Source organism: Vombatus ursinus, unplaced genomic scaffold (genome assembly GCF_900497805.2).
Source record: "Vombatus ursinus unplaced genomic scaffold, bare-nosed wombat genome assembly UNPS02014894.1, whole genome shotgun sequence".
NCBI lineage: Eukaryota > Metazoa > Chordata > Mammalia > Diprotodontia > Vombatidae > Vombatus > Vombatus ursinus.
The window spans coordinates 1,530,773-1,550,643 of NW_020954672.1; the positions used below are offsets into that span (position 1 = coordinate 1,530,773).

General features: G+C 38.0%; 1 protein-coding gene across 1 annotated transcript in view; it reads left to right on the forward strand.

The window, feature by feature from the left end:
- The first annotated feature begins 14,238 nt into the window (after nt 1-14,238).
- The window catches only part of RPGRIP1 (RPGR interacting protein 1), a 67,410-nt gene continuing 61,777 nt past the window's right edge, over nt 14,239-19,871 (forward strand). Inside the window, exon 1 of the mRNA XM_027843014.1 lies at nt 14,239-14,367. Within this exon, the coding sequence (XP_027698815.1) occupies nt 14,239-14,367 (129 nt within the window). The remainder of the gene's footprint in view (nt 14,368-19,871) is intronic.

The window sequence follows — 19,871 nt, forward strand, 5'->3', positions numbered from 1 at the left end:
CCGCGAAAACCGAGACCTCCGCCCCACTCCTAGAGACCTTTCTATTGGCTAATTCTTCTCTCAGTCCCTACTCCTGATTAGACCGTTCTACTGCTATTCACAGCTGTATCCAATAGAAACCATGGGTGGGTTAGTAAGACTTGAAGTGATTCCGCACCAGAAGGAGAAACTGATCTTTCATTGGCTGTAGGTAATGTCATTTGTACTCAAGAAGGTGCTCATTGGTCACTGGAGGCACGAAGAGGCAACTGAGAGACTTGCCTTTGTATCCGCGCAGGACTTCACATCCGGGTACTCACCAGTTTTACAAGTGAGCTGTGATTGGTAGTCGCGAAAGCTCCTCCTGACCCCTTCCCCCTCAGCGCGCGAGTTCGAAGGCCCGCCCCGTTCTCAGAATTCCCGCGGCGTTCTAGGGCAGTGGTATGGTACATTAACAGGCGCAAAAAAGCGCTCGACCTTTTCCCTCCCCCTCCCCCTCCTCCTCCTCCTGTACCTCGCGCTGCCGAACGTGCGCGCGCCTCCGGACCGATGCCCAACCCAGACCCCTGACTTGAGGCGGCGGGAAGAACCAGAGGGAGGGAAAACTTCGAGGGCCGCGTGTGTATGATGAAGGCATTGCCGTGAATGACGTGCCAACATAGAAGCCCACGGTTTCCCATGAGTCAGAGCTGTCGGCTTCCATCCCCTCTCGTACAACCACCGGGATACCCGGGTTCCCGTAGCTCCCCACTTTATATTCCCGCCTCTAGTCTCCCCCCTACCAACCTGATCCTTCCAGAACTGCTAAAGCAGTGATATTCTTAATATACAAATAAGTTCATATTTCTTCTGCTCAAAGACCTTCCCTGCCTTCCCATTGTCTCCACGAGGAATTCCAAAATCCTACCTCGGGGATATCCAAGGCCTTGACAAGCCTGGGGGCTCTCCTGCTGCGCCATGCAGATCCTCTCGGCGTGCCCTAGCTCCAGCCGCACCAAACGCTCCCGGTGCCTCGAACCCTGTGCTTTCTGGGCCGTGCGCCTTTGCCCGAGCCCCACCTCTCTCCGAAAAGCCTTTTGAAAACCTGACGGTGTTCCCATCCCATTTTAAACCGGCTTTTCTTCTTTGACCACCCCACCCCGAGGTGAAAGGTGGGAGGGATCCTAATGGCGGCTTTCCCTTCTCCGGATTCCCAAAGCACTCTCTTTATCTTGTGTGATACCCAAAAGGTTTTGCACATAATTGTGTGCAGCACTTATTATTTTCTCTATTAAATAATAAATTTCCTCAGGGCAAAGATCCTGTCTTCTTTGTTTTTTTTTTTATATCTTTCAGAGTACTTTACATACAACAGGTGAGCTATAATGCTAGAATGAATCAGTTTAATTTTTAAGAAAAAAATAAATGCACACACACCAGGACAAATGAAAAGGTGGGAGGGGGAGGGAGGAGAAAGAACCTGTAAGACCTAATGATGTATTTTCTATTTTCCTTTAGACCTTACTCATTTTATAGACGAAAAACAACACTTCAACCTGAAGGGTACAAAGATTACTTTTTATTTACGATATTTATATACCATAGCATATATAGCACAGTCCTTTTCACATACCAAGTACTTAAGTGTTTGTTGACTGAACCGAGTTTTGTGCAAAGAACTCAGGTAACAAACTCTTACTATGTACGTCAAATATTTCAAATACAATAAAATCCCGTTTTAAATGTCAATGCTAGTTTGGAAAATGTAGGTAACTGGGAAAAAGATGAAAGATGCTTATCAGTCTTTAATGTAAATTTTTTTTTATTTTATTTTATGTATGTGTATCCTAATTCATTAGTAAAGGGAGGGGGAAGAACACTGGCATGTTTTTTCGGGACTCTTTAGAAAAAACACTCTTCCCTCCAATAAAATGCTTATCTGTGCCCTACCACCATCACCAAAAAAAAAAAAAAAAAAATCACCTGATGACCAAACTTCTAAGTGATGAGCCTCTCTGAACTGAGGCTAGTTCAAGGACAATATATTGTCTGTAAGCAGGCTCAGAGTTGAGTCTTTCCCCTTCTTTAAGACCAACATAGGAAATCATCTAGCTACGAAAGTGTGGAGGATTTTCAATCTGAATTGATGGAAGGAACACTCCCATTAATGAAATCACAGATATTTTAATGTTTTGAAGATGCTTATAGAAAACTGCCACACCTTCACATAAATGTAATAGTCCATGAATATTTATTAAGAGCCTACTAAGTGCCAGGCACTATTCTAAGATCTGGGGATACAAAAAAAAAAGGGCAAAAGACAGTCTGATGCTCATGCAAATAACTATATACTAACAAGATGTAGACTATAACTTAGAAATGATCAATAGAGAGAAAGCACTAGAATTAAGGAGGATCAGGAAAGGATTCTTGCAGAAGGTGGCATTTCAGTTGAGACTTGAAGGAAGCCAGGGAAACCAGGAGGTAGCAATGAGGAAGGAGAACATTTGAAGCATGGGGAGTTGGCAGATGTCACTTCTTCTAATTAATAATAAACAATAGCTAACATTTATGTAGTACTTACTATGTTCCAGCTACTGTACTAAGAGCTTTACAATTATTATCTCATTTGATCCTCACAACAACCCTGGAAGGTAGGTACTATGATTATCTCCATTTTACAGATGAGCAAACTGAGGCAGAAGGAGATTAAGTGACTTGCTGAAGATCACACAGCTAATAAATATCTGAGGCATTTTTGAACTAGAGTCTTCCTGACTCCAGCCCAGCTCTCTATCCACTGCACCACTTAGCTGTCTATGAAGAATAAAAAATACCTGGAAACATATTTATGAAATAACGTCAAGTGAATGAACAAAACCAGAAGAATGAAAACACCATTTACTACAACTGTGTAAGAGAAAAAGAAAAAGAGACTAAATGGAGAAAGAATCTGGATTGAAGATAAAGCTTCTGATTAAAAGTTAGGACATTTTATATGTTGAAATTAAAGTAAATATAAACTGTTACACAGTGTGCTTAATCAGTTATATTGATATTCAATATTAAGTTTATCATAAATCATTTTATAAAGAAAACTGCCACTTTTACAGAAAATCAAAGAAAATCTTTTTCATAGAATTATAGAAAATTCCTTAGCAATTTTTTTTTATAAAATTACTTATTATGTTCCTCTAGATACTATAAGGAATCCTAAAGGAAATTGTGTAAAAGAGAGTAGTCCTAACTTTAATTTAACAAACATTTGTTAAGTGTTCATAGAACCACAGGCTTAGAGCTGGAAGGAATCTTAAAAGATCATCTAGACCAATCTCCTCATTTTACATATAAGGAAATTGACCAAGAGAGATTAAGTAACTTGCCCAAGATCACACTGAAAACATTCAAACTCAAGGTCCTACAACTCCAAGTTCATTGCTTTTTCCATTATACTCTGCGGCCTATTAAGTGCATGGTACTGTGCTAAGTGTTAGGAATCCAAAAACGACAAACAACACAAAATCCTGTTCTCAATGATTGGATAATCTATCATAGTAGTTGGAATAAGACATGTAAACAGATAGCTATAATACATATCAGAATATGATAAAGAGAGAGGGAGGGATCATTTCCAGCCATTGTAATGAGGGAAATCTCAGGGGAGAAGTAGCACCTGAGCTGGGCTTTAAAGAAAGATCATTTTTACAGTATCAATATGGAGGGTATCTAAAGCTAGCTATTCTGGCAGTCAGAACAAGCAGCAAGAAAAGCTTACTGAAGTCAATTTTGCAATTCATAGTGTAAAAATAATATGAGATAATGACAACAGATTCATTTGTGAGAGGAAATTATAGGTCAGAAAGTTCACATTAATAATAGAACTATATGAGGGGCAGCTAGGTGGCGCAGAAGATAGAGCATCGGCCCTGAGGTCAGGAGGACCTGAGTTCAAATTCGGCCTTAGACCAAACACTTGAGGAGTACTAGCTGTGTGACCTTGGGCAAGTCACTTAACCCCTATTGCCTCACAAAGAAAGTAAAAAAAATAATAGAACCATATGGTAGGTTATTTTAACTAATCTTACTGGAAGCTCAGGCATACAATGCAATCAACATGAAATATAAGAGAATTTTACATTATATAATATTTTAAGTTTATCTTTTTAATTTTTCGTGCCCTCTAAATCAGAGGTTCTGAGTGGAATGATTTATTGGACCCCTATTTTATTTCAATCAGTATTAATCAGTTCAGTGTTATTCCACAGGGGTAATAATTATAAGCAATTGTTAATGATATACTTATCTACTAATAAACACTTAGTTTTGTCAACTAACATTAGTATAAGGATAACATATAGTAATGCATATTTTACATATATCAAATAGAGATAACTAGATAAGATAGATTTTTTTTCTTATAGTAGGCCTCAAACTTTAAAACCTGTAAATTTACTGTTCACTACTTATTTACTAGTTATAAAGTTCACTTGCATAACAACAAAAATGAGGGTATGTCCTCCCTGTTTTGTTCAGTTACTGTGGCCAGATAAGTGGGTGGGCTGCTTTGGCACGATATGAAAAGTCCTCCAATTTATTTTTGTGTCTCTGGACCACCCTCTCTTGTCCAACGTGAGGCAGAACCCATCTTATGATAACCTAGTGGAGACGGCCTCTGCTTCTCCCAGCCTTTGGACCACATGGTGATATATCATTATTTGCCCTCTTGGGTCTATCAACCAATGTGATTCTGTATTTTACTTGGTCTTTTTTGTGTGTTTGGTACCAAGTTCAATAAAAGGAAGGCCCTGGAGACCAGGGAAAATCTCAGATTGTAAGGAAGATCTGAGGTCTGCTCAGAGGAGGCCAGGTTCCTTTAATGAAGTACTTGGAGCTCTGCCTCAATTTCTTTTATTGTTGTTTGGGTATTTTTGGATTCTACAATTCTTAACCTTTTTTTAAAAAATGAAAGTCTGGTGAAGCCCATGGACACACACTCAGAATAATGTTTTTAAATGTGTAAAATAAAATACATAGGATTACAAAAGAAACCAGTAACACTGAAAAAGTTATTGAAATTTTTTTTAAATTTAAATTTTTATTTTTAGTAGTAGTTTATTTGTTTCCAATTACATATACAGGTAGTTTTCAATATGCACTTTTATAAGATTTTGAATTCCAATTTTTTTTTAACCTCCCGCCCCTCCAATCCTCCCCAAGGCAGCAAGCAATCTGGTATAGGCTATCCATGTACAATCATATTAAACATATTTCCACACTAGTCATACTGAAATTTTGAAAATAGGTTCATGGAACTTATGTGTAGAGCCCTTGTTTTAAATATTGGTCACCAAGGACCAAGCTTTGAGGGAGTCCATGATAATAGGCTATAGAGTTTGAATATCTAAATACCAGACAAATAACAAAACTATATACCACTGCCATTTTATGATATAATTATTGAAAAGTCTCTGTTAATGACTCTCCTGCGAAATAGGAGGTTGTGCATACTTTCCACAGACCTTAGGCAAGACATTCCACTTCTCTGGGTCTCAGTTTCCTCAAATGTCAAATGAGAGGGTTTTACTAGATGGCCTCTGAGAGACCCTTCCAACTCCAAATCCTGTGAACTTCACACAATTTGCTTAGCTAGTGTAAAACCTACCCAGTTACCTATTAGTTATTAGATGGAGCTATGCAAAACAAATCCAATTCCTCTCAATGGAAGATTTCCCTCTGGAGACATCAAAAAGCAGTTTTCCATAGCTATTTTTTATAGACCGAATTAAAGAAATTTCTGCTATTTGGATCCTCTACATTAATCCTCTTCTCTTTTCTCCTTTAACATCTATTGAATTTAGCTCATACTTGTCATTAGTAAAGCGGAGAACTGGATACCTGTTATGGACTTTCACACAGTACTTTGCATAGATGAAGGAGTACAAAAATCTCCCTTTGCCCTAGTGAAGCAGCTGATTCAATCTTTCTCTTTTCTCTCAATTTCAGAAACCTTCCTAGAAAAGGCCTGAGGTAAGGAAAACAGAAACCTGAAAACAAGGTCAGAAGGAACTTGGGAGTGTCCAGGGCTGGGATGTAGTGACTCCACCCTGCAACTTTCTGCCCGGCTGAAGGAGGAATGAGGAGATAAGTGACTACAGATTCACCAAAATCTGACCAGGAATGGTGTGGAAAATAGAAACTCCTTGAGGGATTCTAGAAAGTGCTGTTCCCAAAGCCACCAGAGGAAGCTCCTTGAGGGAAGGGTCTTCCAGTGCCTAGCACTGGGCCTGGCAAATAATAGGCACTTAATAGATGTTGACTGATAGATTGTGTGGAAGTTGGAGGAATAGGACCCTGGTATAAAACAAACTAAACAGCTCTGAGGAAGTCACTGAGCTCACTGTACCAACCTCCCAAATGAATTAGTATTCATCTCTCTCAAGGAGTCAGAAATTTTTATAATCCGTTTCATTTATACAGAGTATATTGTGGGAGCAGCTAGGTGGTGCAGTGAATAGAGCTTTGGCCTTGGAGTCAGTAGGACCTGAGTTCAAATCCAGCCTCAGACACTTAACACTTACTAGCTGTGTACCCTGGGCAAGTCACTTAACCTTGATTGCCTCACCAAAAAGAAAAAAACAGTATATGTGTTACAGAAAGCCAAATTCAACGAACTGAAAGAGAAGAAAAGGTGAATAATATAAAATTAATATAATTTATAATTATAACTAATTATAAATTATAATTATAAATGTATAAATATAAAAATAATATAAGAGATTTTGAAGGAGAGGGAAATTTGGTGATCCTCACTACATAAATATTTATGTACCAGTCTTTTTCTTCTTTTCCCCACTAGACTGTAAACCCACATGGGCAAACAAAATATTTTATTCATCTCTTAGTCAAAACACCCAGCTCAGAGTTTTGTACATAATTTGTTGTTGTTCAGTTGGGTCCAACTCTTTATGACACCTTGGGTTTTCTTGGCAAAGGTACTGGAGTGGTTTGCTGTTTCCTTCTCCAGCTCCTTTTACAGATGAGGAAACTGAGACAGTGTTAAGTGACTTGCCCAGGATTTGAACTTAGGTCTTCCTGCTTCCAGGCCTGGACCTCTATTCACTGAGTCATTTAACTACCCCAGGTATGTAAGAGCCATTTGGTAAATAAGCTGGGAATCCAAAGAGTAAAAGGACATTACTCAATCAGTTAACAATGATTTCTTAAGTAGCCACTAAGAACATTGGACTCCACCCTAGACTTTCTTCAGCTTTCCATCATCATTTTATTTATTGTTTTGCCTCATTTGAATGTTAGCTCCTTGAAGCAGAAACTGCTGGTTTTTAACTTCTTAGCCTTAGCATGCTTAGCAAGATGCTTAATACAGTACCTGGTTAACACTTAATAAATGTTTTATCCATTTTTCAGTGGCACAATCTACATGCCAGGCACTATGATAGGAGATGGAGATACAAGTTAAAAAAAAAATAAAAACTATCTCTGCTATCGAGGAATTTACATTCTAATGGAGGAGTATGTTATACTCCATTAGAGTATAAAGTATAATTTTATTTTCAATCATATTTTTATTGATGAAGTATAATTTTAATTTCATGCAAACCAGAGATAACTAGTACAAAGGATACTTTTTTTCTTCATATTAGTTGAATATAAGGAGCCAATTGTATGTATATGTATAGATATATAGTAAAAAACTATAGAATGGCCTTGAGATGTTCCTAGAAATGAGTGTCTCTTCTCTGTTATCCTAATATTGTTTTGGGAATGCTGTACATCAAATGTGGGAACTCCCTCCCTGAAATTATGCCAACTATAATATGACCTTAGAAAATTGCCAGAAAGTGATGGACTGTAGTTGCAGAATAAGCCATACATTTTCAGACATGATTCCCAGGGAGGTTGGGGTGGGAGAGTTTGAAAAAAAAAAAAGTTATGGGATACTCAAAGAGGTTAAATACTTTACTCACATAAAAAGTATTGGAGTAAAGCTTTGGAAAAGGGGATAAAATGATCCAAAAGTCTAAACAATATTTAATACTTCAGTGAATTCTGGGAAATATTTCTGCATGTAATTCATAACTGAGCATACTTTTTGACCCAGCAATACCACTACTAGTCTGTATCCCAAAGAGATCAAAGAAAAAGGAAAATGAACTATATGTAAACAGCTCTTTTTTTGAGATAGCAAAGAACTGGAAATTGAGGGGGTGGCCTTCAATTGGGGAATGGTTGAACAAGTTGTGGTATACAATTGTGATGGAATACTATGGTACTATAAGAAATGACAAGAAGGATGCTTTCAAAAAAACCTGGGAAGACTTATGTGAATTGATGCAAAGTGAAGTAAGCAGAACCAGAAGAACAGTGTACATAGTAACAGCAATATTGTACAATGATCAATAGGGAATGATTTAGCTATTCTGATCATAGAAATGATCCAAGACAATTCTTATGATGAAAAATTTATGATGAAGAATGCTATCCACCTCCAAAGAAAAAAAAAACTGATGGAGTCTGAGTGCAGATTGAAGCATAATTTTTTCATCTTCTTTATTTTTCTTGGGTTTTTTTTAAACAACATGTTTTGCATAATTTCATATGTATAAGTAATATCACATTTCTTACCTTCTCAATGGGTGGGGTTGGGAAGGAGAGGGAGAGAATTTGGAACTCAAAATTTTACAAAAAGAAAGCTAAAAAATAATGAATTTTTTTAAAGAAAAATTCACGATAAAAAAAGTTTGTTAACATGATGATGACTACTCATCACTTCTGAAAACCTCCTGTTTTTTCATATTGCTACTCTCTCCTGTTCTCCCCTCATTCCTTTGTCAACACATTCACATTTGGTTTGGTGCCAGATCTTTCCTCCCCATCATACTCCAAGTGGTGTAATCAGAGGTAAGCCTGGACAATTTAAGTGTTAAAATATGAGAGGGAGAGAAAGTAAATGTTTGTTAATTGGGGAGCAGGGAAGGAGGCAAGGATGTAATTTAGAAAATTAAAGAAAAGACGAGGACTTTGTTTGAAACTTTGATTATGTCTCCTTGATGCAAAGGATTTTGATTATCTTTATTGATGGTATATATCCACTCCTTACGTCCGCCTTTTAAAATCCCCAGTTTCCTTCAAGACTCAGCTCAAGCACAATGAAGCCTTTCTTAACCCAGCAGCTACAAGTCCTTTCCCCCCAAAATTACCTTGTATGAATTTTATATATACCCTAACCACCATTCCTGCTTAATAAAAAGGGATACAATCAATCAACAAGCACTCAATAAATGCTTGGTAATTGATTAATTGATTGAGGCACAATGCCTAGAATTTTATGGTATAGAAAACTAAATTTGACATAGCCATATTTGCCTCTTGGAGCTTATAGTCTAGTAAGGAAAGATAAGACCAGTAGCAATGGAAACTAGTCTATGTTGAATAATTCTTTCCTTAATTCCATTTCATTCACTAATTCTTACATTCAACAAATACTTATTAAACTACTTCCATGTTGTATTGCTAAGTAGCCTTATTTATTGCAGCTTAAATTAGTTTAGGTTCAGATTGGTTTAGAAATGACAGTCTCAAGTTTGATATATATATAAGTATATAGTAAAAGTATTATCAAGATAGTAAAATAGGACTAAAGTTAGTAAGAATAGAGTTAGAGTTAGTAAGTCCCAATAGGTAACAACAGCATACTTAAGTCTCAATCGGTATCAAATCTTGTCACCCATCACCGTCAGGGGAACCACCTACATCTGGATTACACAGGCTGGGGAGTCCCTGTTTTTAGGGAAAATCCCGGGCTACACATCTGCACCTCAGGAGAGACTCTGAAGATAAAGTTGGGGCTACCTGCTTTTAGTAGTTCCTTCTAACAAAGAAGGCAGTTTGCCAAAATAAATGTGTAATCTGTGGGTAAGGAGCTGTTCTCAAAATTGTCCTTGAGGGTATTACTGTTCATGAATATCCAGTTCCTGGAGGGGTGGTCAGCCTTGCCTGGGAGCAAACAGCATAAACAGTCCTTCAACATCTAGCTAGGAATAAGATTACCTGGGAAAAGAATAGGGTCAAATTGCAGGCATACTGCACGAGGTCAGAATGTCTTTTTTGATTTTATTCATCACACATGTACAATAAACTGAGGTAGGCTCTAAGGGAGACACAAAATAAATAAGATATTGTCTCTGACCTCAAAGAGTTTACAATCTAATAAAGGTAATAAGACAGGAATTACAAAATAACCACAAAAAGAGGTACAAAGTCCCATGATTTCAGATGAGGGAGAAGTCATTCATTACTGGAATGGAGAAGAGGGAGGACATCTTAGAGGTGAAATAATAACTGTTATAACATCACCTAGTACTCGTTTCTCAGACACTTAAATTCTGGCTTTTGACCTCATCATTCAATAGAAACTGCTTTTTCTAAGGTAACTAATGTTTGTTTTTTAAACAGTATTTTATATTTCCAATTACACATAAAGATAATTTTTAACATTCATTTTTTAAAAATTTTGAGTTCCAAGTTTTCTCCCTCACTTCCTCCCCTCCCCTCCCTAAAATGGTAAGCAATATCATATAGGTTATATATGTGCAATCATATAAAACACATTTCCATATTAGTCATGTTGTAAAAGAAGAAACAGACCAAAAGGGGGTAAAATGTGAAAAAAAAAAAGTAAAAATAGTATGCTTCCATCTGCATTCAGATTTCACCAGTTCTTTCTCTGGATGCGGATATTTTCCATCATGAGCCCTTTGGAATTGTCTTGGATCATTGATTGTATTGCTGAGAAGAGCTAAGTCATTCATTGATGATCATTGTACAATGTTGTTGTTACTGTGTACAATGTTCTCCTGGTTCTGCTCACTTCACTTTGCATCAATTTATGCAAGTCTTTCCAGGTTTTTCTGAAATCATCCTGCTCATCATTTTTTGTAGCACAATAGTATTGCATTTCATTCATATACCACACCTGGTTCAGCCATTCCCCAACTGATGGGCATTTCTTCAACTTCTAATTCTTTGCCACCACAAAAAGAACTGCTATAAATATTTTTGTACATGTAAGTTCTTTTCCCTTTTTTATGATCTCTTTAAGATATAGACCTAGTAGAGGTGTTGCTGAATTGTTGTTGTGTGTATGCACAATTTGATTGCCTTTTGGGCGTGGTACCAAATTGCTCCGCAGAATGGTTAGATCACTTCACAACTCTACCAACATTACATTAGTGTCCCAATTTTCACACATTCAACATTTTATCATTTTCCTTTTCTGTCATACTAGCCAATCTGATAGGTGTAAAATAGTACCTCAGAATTGTTTTAATTTGCATTGTTCTAATTATTAGTGATTTGGAGCATTTTTTTATATGATTATAGACAGATAGATAGCTGAAAACTGCCTGTTCATATCATTTGACCATTTATCAATTGGGGAAACTAATATTTTTATTAATGAATTAATTTATTATTGGTTTTTCTCAGTCTTATTCTTGATCTTTCTGTAGCATTTGACACTCCTGACCACCTTTTCCCATATACCCTCTCCTCACTGTTTCTTTTTTTAAAAATATTTATTTTATTTTATTTTTTGTTATAACATTTGATTTATAAGCTGTTTCCCTTCCTCCCAATCCCACACTAGAGAAGACCAACTTTTGACACAGATACAAAGTTCCATATATCAGTTCTTTTTCTGAAAGTGGATAGCATCTTCCTTCATAAGTCCTTTGTAGTTGATTTGAATATTCATATGACTCAGAAAAGTTTAGTCATTCACATTTAGTCTTTGAACAATATTGTTGCGACTGTATACAATGTTCTCTAGGTTCTGCTCATTTCATTCTTCATTATTTCATGCAAGTTTTTCCATGTTTTCCTAAAATCAACCTGCTCATTATTTCTTACAGCACAGTAATATTTCCCTCACTGGGTTTCTTGACACTCATTTCCTCCTACCTGTATGGACAGGCCAGTGTCCTTTGAAGGATCATTATCTTTTCCGCACCCCTTATCTCTCTATATACTCTCTGTGATGTTAGAAGTTCCCTGGGATATATGGGGTGTTCCAGGAGGACTAGCATCTCTGTTGTGAGGGTTTGTGCAAAGCCCTCTTAGAGCTGCTCATCCACCTTTGGTGTCCACCTTTCCCCCAACTCTCACCTGTGGCTCCAAGAAGCTGTAGCATGCCCAGCAGGCACACACTGATCAAGGAAAAGGGCTAAACAGGATTGAGGGTAACTGAGAAGACTCAAACTTACTAGTGAGTTAGGCAGATGTCTACCCCAAGCATGTGAAAACTTTCCCCATCAGAATGGGCAAATGAGAATAATTTGTTCCAACAGCCATGAAGGCAACTGAAACAGGTGCTGTGGAGTTCTTAGAGCTTGGTCAGACATCAAAGATGCCAAGGTCATCCACTACATCCCAAGCCATTGCCAGTCTTCTTGACTTTTGCCCTGCCACTTTTGCCCTGGAAGAGAGAGTGAGGCTGACAACTTACTACAATTCTGCTTCATTTAAATCCAATTCACCCATGAGTTGAGACGTCACCCCAGATGGCATTGGTCTTTTCGAAAAAGGACAAACAACAACAACAACATGAAGCTCCCATGGGTTCAACTCTCATCTCTATGCAGATGTTCTTAGATCGGTATATCTACTCCTAGTCTTTCTTCTGAACTCTAATTGCTTTTCATGCCCCTAGTCTCTTCCCGCTGCAATACATTCTCTACACAGCTCCCAAAGTGATATTCCTAAAGCACAGGTCTCACCATGTCACTCTCTCACTCCAGAATTTCCAAGTGGCTTCTGGACTTCTTCATGTCTCTAGGATAAAATACAATCTTCTTTGTCTGGCTTTTAGAATCATTCACAGTTGGGCTCCAATCTACCTTACTTTCTAGTACAGTGTGTGTGTGTGTGTGTGTGTGTGTGTGTGTACATATACATATACTCACACATTCCAGGTACAGGGCTTCTTAAACTTTTTCTACTCACAACCCCTTTAGCTTTTTAAACTGGGTCACAACCCCATATGGGTTGCAATCCATAGTTTATCTAGGACAGGGCTGGGGAACCTGTAGCCTCGAAGCCACATGTGGCTCTCTAGGTCCTCAACCCAGGGGATTTGAATTAAGGAGATTTTAATTAAGGAGATTTGGATCTTAGATTCTAGGAGATATATGTCATGACATATGTCATGAATGTGTGTATATACATACACACATGTATATGTATGCATGTACATGTATGTTTTGATGTATATACATGTACACATTTGTGCGTGTAATATATGACATATGAATGTGCAATATAATGATTAATATTATGTTACAATACAATGTAGTATCATATATTGCGTTGTGTATATGCATATTACACATATGTAAAACATATACACATATTTTTACTTGCTGTTTTCACCGTTACAATGTGAATTCTTTGTGAGTAGACATTGTTTCTCTCCTAGTATTTGTATTTTCAGTTCATAGCACAGTGCGTGGTATGCAGTAGGCACTTAATAAATGTTTTTTGCTTGATGTATTGCTATTACTACCTTCCATGATCTGTCTATTCTAGCCAAGCTGGGCCTGCTTAATGCCCCTCATACATGCTTGACATTTCATCTCCATCTCCATATCTTTGCACAGACTACACCATGCCTAAAATGCACTTTCTCCTCATCTCAAGCAGTCCCTCATAGATCCTTTTAAAATGTAATTGAGAAATATTTAACCAAATAAAAAAAAATAAAACATAGATAGCATTACATTTTAAAGTCAATACCATATTTCACCTCATAATCATCACACCCTGGTGTTTTTGGTTTTGTTTTGTTTTGTTCTTCCAGTCCAAAAATTGGTTTATAAACTTTCTTTGCATAATCATTGCATGGCATAATTCTGTTCCTCATGCAATTTAAAAGGTAAACAGAGCAGCAATGTATTCACCAGTGGCATATGGATATGCATTTATCTCTCGAGCATTACAAGCCACAAGCCTAGAATTCTCAGCACACATGCATTGTCAGTATATTTCTGAAAGCTGACTTGTGTGGTTTGTTTAGAGTGCTGCAGTACTAAGGGTATTATCACTCAACCCAATGAAGAGCCATAGACGAAAGGGGAGCTGGCGGATAGGCAAAGCTGCCATGAGTAAGTCACATGATACGGTAAGTCTTGCATCTTCCTGCACTCCCTAAACTGTACAGTTCGTCAGCCAGCAATACATTAAAGTGCAAAACATTTCTTTATGATTATGGGTAAATATAAAAACTATCCTGTGGTCTTCAAGCTGAAAGTGATTGTGTTTGCTAAACAGCATGGAAACAGAGCTGTGGAAAGACAGTTTTCATCGAGTAAAAAGCTGTTGCGAGACTGGCGGAAAGTAAAAGACAAGGAATATCAGCACAATTTTTTTAAAGCTTTACATAGTGGTCGCACCCCACTTTTTTGCAAAAAATTTTGGCATAAAATCTGTGATGATTATGTGTTGAAATTCGGTTTGCAGCTACAGATCAGTGGTCCACCTTTCTATTTGAGTTTGAGACCACTGCTCTAGGCAATTCTCTGAGAAAGTGGCAGAGAAAGTGCCAGCCTGGGAGTTTCCTCTCCTAAGAGTCCCCTGTACCTTTGAAATCATAAATCCATATCCCTATGAGAAGTAAGTAGCCCTTGTCATCTGAGGGAGGAAATAGGCATTTGACGCTGGCTTTCACCTGTGCCTGGAATGTTCTCCCTCCACATCTCCACTCATAACTTTGCTGGCTCCCTTTAAGTCTGTGGGAGGTACTAAGACCCTTGCCAATAAATTGGTGACTCAGACATATTAGCAAAAGGAAAGTTTTCTTTATTAGCTTTCTTGAGAAAGGGCACCCTCCTCCTGCCTAAGATGGCTCTGCTGGGAGAATGCAAGGGTGTGCTCAGCAAAGAAAGATTATATAGACCCTAACCACAACTCCTCCTCCCTAACCCCCTTCCTGTCAGTTCATTGGTGCAAGCCTTGAGGGCACAATCTATTCTGGGAAAGTCTACCCCAGCAACAGAGAGCAAACAAAACAAAAAACAGTTGCCTAGAGACAAGAAAAAAAAGGCAGGAAACAGTTTTAGAAGGGGGGATTATTCTTCCCTGCTACGTGCCTAAAAATAAGTTTGAGAAGGGGGAGGGGTCTGGTAAAGTACAACATTTGTTGAAAAGCATGTTTCTTTACAAGGTCAAAAGATTAACTCTTTGAGGAGGCTTCACTCCTGAGAGATCCTCAGAGATCATCTCTCACAAGTCCCAACTAAAATTCTATCTTCAGGAAGCCTTTCCCAACCCCTCTTGATTCTAATTCCTTGCCTATCTTAGTTATTTTCCTATTTATCCTGTTATAGCTTGTTTGTGTGTATTCGTTTGGTTTTTGTCTCTCCCATTAGACTATATGCTCCTTCAGGGTAGGGATTATCTTTTTGCTTTTTTATTTTCTCCCTAGCCCTGTGCACAGAGCTTGGCACACAGGAGGCACTTAATAAATGTTTATAGACTGATCCATGTTGTCTAAATTAGTAGCTGATACCTCTGTCCTGCAAACAGTACCTGTCAGTCAATCCATAAGCATTTATCAGAGCCTACTCTGTGCTAAGCTGAAGATACTAAGGCAAAAAGCAGTCCCTGCTTATAGGGAGTTCACAATCTAATGGCACCTATGATAAAGCCCAAAGGAGCTAAAAGTACTGAATGACTTGTGGGTTAGTAGCAATGTTTGCCAATGTCTTATGTCATAGACTAGGAGATTAATAATTTATGGTCAGTAGCAGGATGGAAAAATTCCACCATTTTAAGGAGAGGTTGGGATAGTGATTATAAAAGCTATCTTTATTAAGAAACTTCCTTTTATTTCTTGCATTTTTCTTCTTTTGCTTGCTTTCCATTCGTCTTTTAATTCTTCCTCTGCTTTCCTTTTTATTTTCTCCTCTTCTCCCTCTTCCCACCCAGAAATAGCCTAAATCTGGTTTCTCGTAGATTAAATCCTCTTTAATGGGGTTGCCATCTGTTATCCTTCTGGCTCTGAAGTACAAGGTTTCATCCTCTAGCAGGTTTTCATTAAGCTAATCGCTCCCTCTGTTCGCTCTCTTTCTGAACCACTTACAAAATGGTTTTCAGTTGACAAGTCTCACAATTCACCATTATGGCCACATTCTTTTGGTGCTTACTATTATGATGCAGGCTGGCTTTATTGGTAAACATGTGAAAGTTAAAAAATAATAGCATGACTTCCAGAACATGTCCTCTAACTGAAGCCATGAGGGGAAAACGCTGCTCCTGTCTGAATACTGCATCACTTTGCTGCTTTTTCAAATTATTGTTGGCTACCTAATTTATGACTACCTCAGAGCTTTTAAAACTCCACATTACCTGGCCTCAACCTATCTTTGCAGCTTCTTTGGACATTCTCTCCCTCCCACATTCAGCAGTCCTGCCAAACTGACCTTCTCTCTGCCCTTACTCACCATATTCCATGTCCCACTGAGATGCCTTTGTGCAGGAAGCTGCCACTTCCTGGAATGTATTACCTTTACTTCAGAGCCCTTCTTCCCTGAAGATGAAACTTAGGTAACTATACCTTCTATATGAAGCCTTTCCTGATGCCACCAACTGCTATTGCCCCCCTTCCCAAATACCTTGTTATTTGTTTTGCATAAGTATGTTTGAATGTATTGGCTTTATGTTTATGTTATATATACTTCTACATGTACTTGTGGCCTCTCCCATTAATACGTGAGCTCTTTGGGAGTAAGGATTGTTTAATTCTTTGTACTTATATGTATTTATTGTCTGCCCTATTAGAAAATAAACTTGTGAATAGGAATCATTCAATTCTTTGTATCCTTAGTTCCTAGTGCACTGCCTGGCACCCAACAGGTAATTAATAAATATTTCTTGATTGATTGCTTAAACTCACTCTTCTCTACTTCCCAAACCATCAACCTTTTTGTTTGGTCAAAAGGGGGCAGAATCAGTCAATCAACGAGCACTAATTAAGTGCCTGCTATATACCAAGAACTGTACTAGGTGTTAGGAATACAAAAAATTGACTGATTCCTATTCACAAGTTTATTTTCTAACATGGCAGATGAGAAGTACATATATAATTATATGCAAAATAAATATAAATAGAACAAAAGGATAAAATCTCTACCCAGAATCATGGGTGCTTCAGTCTATCAGATAAATTCATGGTAGTGGTCAAGACAAGAAAAGTTGTTAAAAGTATGAAATAACACTGAACTAGGGATACTAAGATTCCAGAGGTAAATCAGAAGACCGTACATTTTTGAAACCAGTGAAGAGGAATAAATAAGTAGATCATGATGGGCCTTTTTCTTCTACCTGAATTCCAAGGAGACAAAAGAAAACTAAAACTAAAAGGAAAAGAAAAGGCTTAAGTGGATGTGCAATGTAGCTCTGATTATAGAATGAAAAGCTTTGTTCTTCTTAGAGAAATTTCAAGAATAAACCAGGGAGGAATCAAGAAAATACATATTGTTGCTGTTGGCTTTTTGCTTTTCAGCAAATTCAGGAGGTGTGTGTGTGTATGTGTGGGTGTGGGTGTGGGTGTGTGCACGTTGGAGCTGCAGAGAAAGTCTACAAATAAACAAGACTCACTTCCCTGGAGAAAACCTATGAAAGCACACACCTCTCCAGAGCATCGGTGATGGAGACACAGGCTAACACAGAGACACAGATCAACAAAGTCAGACACAGAGACACACTCTAGGACTTAGAAGGAGGTCAACACAACCATGTGAGAGATAATACTGTTGCTCCTCAGGGTAGTGGGAGGAGAGATATAAAGGGAAAGCAGTTTTTTACAAAGCAAAGAGTCAGGATGTGGAGAAAGGCCCTTTGCAAAAGGTACTGAATATACAAAACTTCACATAACAGGTGCAGAAAATGTCAGTAACTAGCATCTATGTGTTGTCAAACATGTACCATATTCTCTCTTTTGAATTTTCTTTTGTTCCCTGGAAATTATGAAAAGGAAAGAGAATTCTTCTTTTCTTCCTGTCTCCTTTCTCCCCAACCCCTCCTCTCAACCTCTCCATCTAAAGTCTGACTTTTTTTTTTTTTTTTTTTTTGTAAACATGCATTAGGGCAAAGTAGTTGCTCAGGTAAGCTTTAAAAGTCATGGTATTGGGGCAGCTAGGTGGAGCAGTGAATAGAGCTCTGGCCTTGGAGTCAGGAGGATCTGAGTTCAAATCCAGCCTCAGATACTTAACACCAGCTGCGTGACCCTGGGTAAGTCACTCAACCCCGATCACCTAGCCAAAAAGCAAAAAAAAAAAAAAAAAAAAAAAAAAAAGTCATGGTGTTGACTTCAAGGCAATAATAGTACATAGAGTAGAGCTTCCTTCTGCACTGATTTAATATGAAATGTTGGTCCATCTGCACAGAAGGTAACAGATTACATGTTCTCCATAAGATATAATATGGGGGATATGAAATCTTTTTGTTGAATCTCAGCCTTATCCTACATTCATTCCTTTGGGAGCTTTGTGTCAAAGGCAACCCATATGTTGACCTCTGTTTTTGGCCCTATACAACATGCAAAAGCCATGTCCAGACCAGCGTTTATGAACAAATCCTTTCTACATAAGATGTAGAGTTGCCTTTTTTAGAAACTTTAGAGTCCTAGAAATTCCCTTAAGGAGAAATATTGGAGTCTTCTTTTTAGATAAGCACCATGGCAGAGGGGAAAAAGAAATGAATTTGCCATCAGAGGAGGGTTAAAGTCCAGGAGCTATACAATCTTGGACAAATCAGTACCTGTCTTTACTTTAATTTCCTCATCTATAGAATAGGAATTTTAATTCTTACACTACCTACCTCATAGGGTTGTTTTGAGGATCAATTAATCAACAAGACCTTATTAAAAACCTACTCTATGCCAGGCTATGTGCTAAGTGCTGGGGATACAAAGACAAAAATAGAACATTCCCTGCCCTCAAGGAGCTTATATTCTGTCAGAGAAGATGACATATTTATTAGTGGATGCAAAATAAATACCAAGTAGTTTGGGGAGGGAGGACACTAGAGGCTGAAGGGATCAAAAAAGAAATCAAATAGAAAGTAAGGCTTGAGCTCAGTCTTGAAGGAAGTAAGGGACTGTACCAGGGTGCAGAAAACTGAGAAGGAGTGTCACATGGGAGAAATAGAAAGGTCAATTCAGCTGGACAGTGGTGGGGGTGAAGGGAAGAAACATGATGAGGTTAGAAAGGTAGTGTAGGGCCAGGTTATAAAGGTCTTTAATAGTCAAACAGAGGAGTTTGTATTTCATCCTATAAGGCAGGAGAGAGTCATTAGAGTTTACTGAGAGACACAGTGTGATCTGCACTTCAGAAAAATCGCTCTGGTAGCTGTGTGAAGGATGTATTAGCAAGTGAAAAGATTGAGGTAGGGAGACCAATTTGAAGGCTATTCCAACAGGCTAGGCAAGAGATGACCAAATGAAATCATATTATATGACAATGCCTTATGACTCTAAAATGTTACGTAAAATATAAGCATCTTTCTTTAAAAAAAGTGCATAGCTTTATCAGTAAAGGTAAAAGTTTTTTCAGGTTTTCTTTTAATCTATATATTTTGTGAAGTGCAGTCCCTCCATTGTGATCTACAAAGAGTTAATTTCTAATGTGCTTAAATGAGACTAGATCAGATCACTTCCATCAGATCAGTCTGGTAGACAACAAAACCCCTTGTCTCTTTGAGATTAGATGCCTGGAAGAAACCAGAGGAAATAACTGCGCAGAGATTGCAGAACAAACACCTGCTGTAAGTTGCTAATTTGCATGCATGTATTTGAATTTTCCATTTTCCATCCGTGTAGTTTTCAAGTAGTGAAGTAGAGG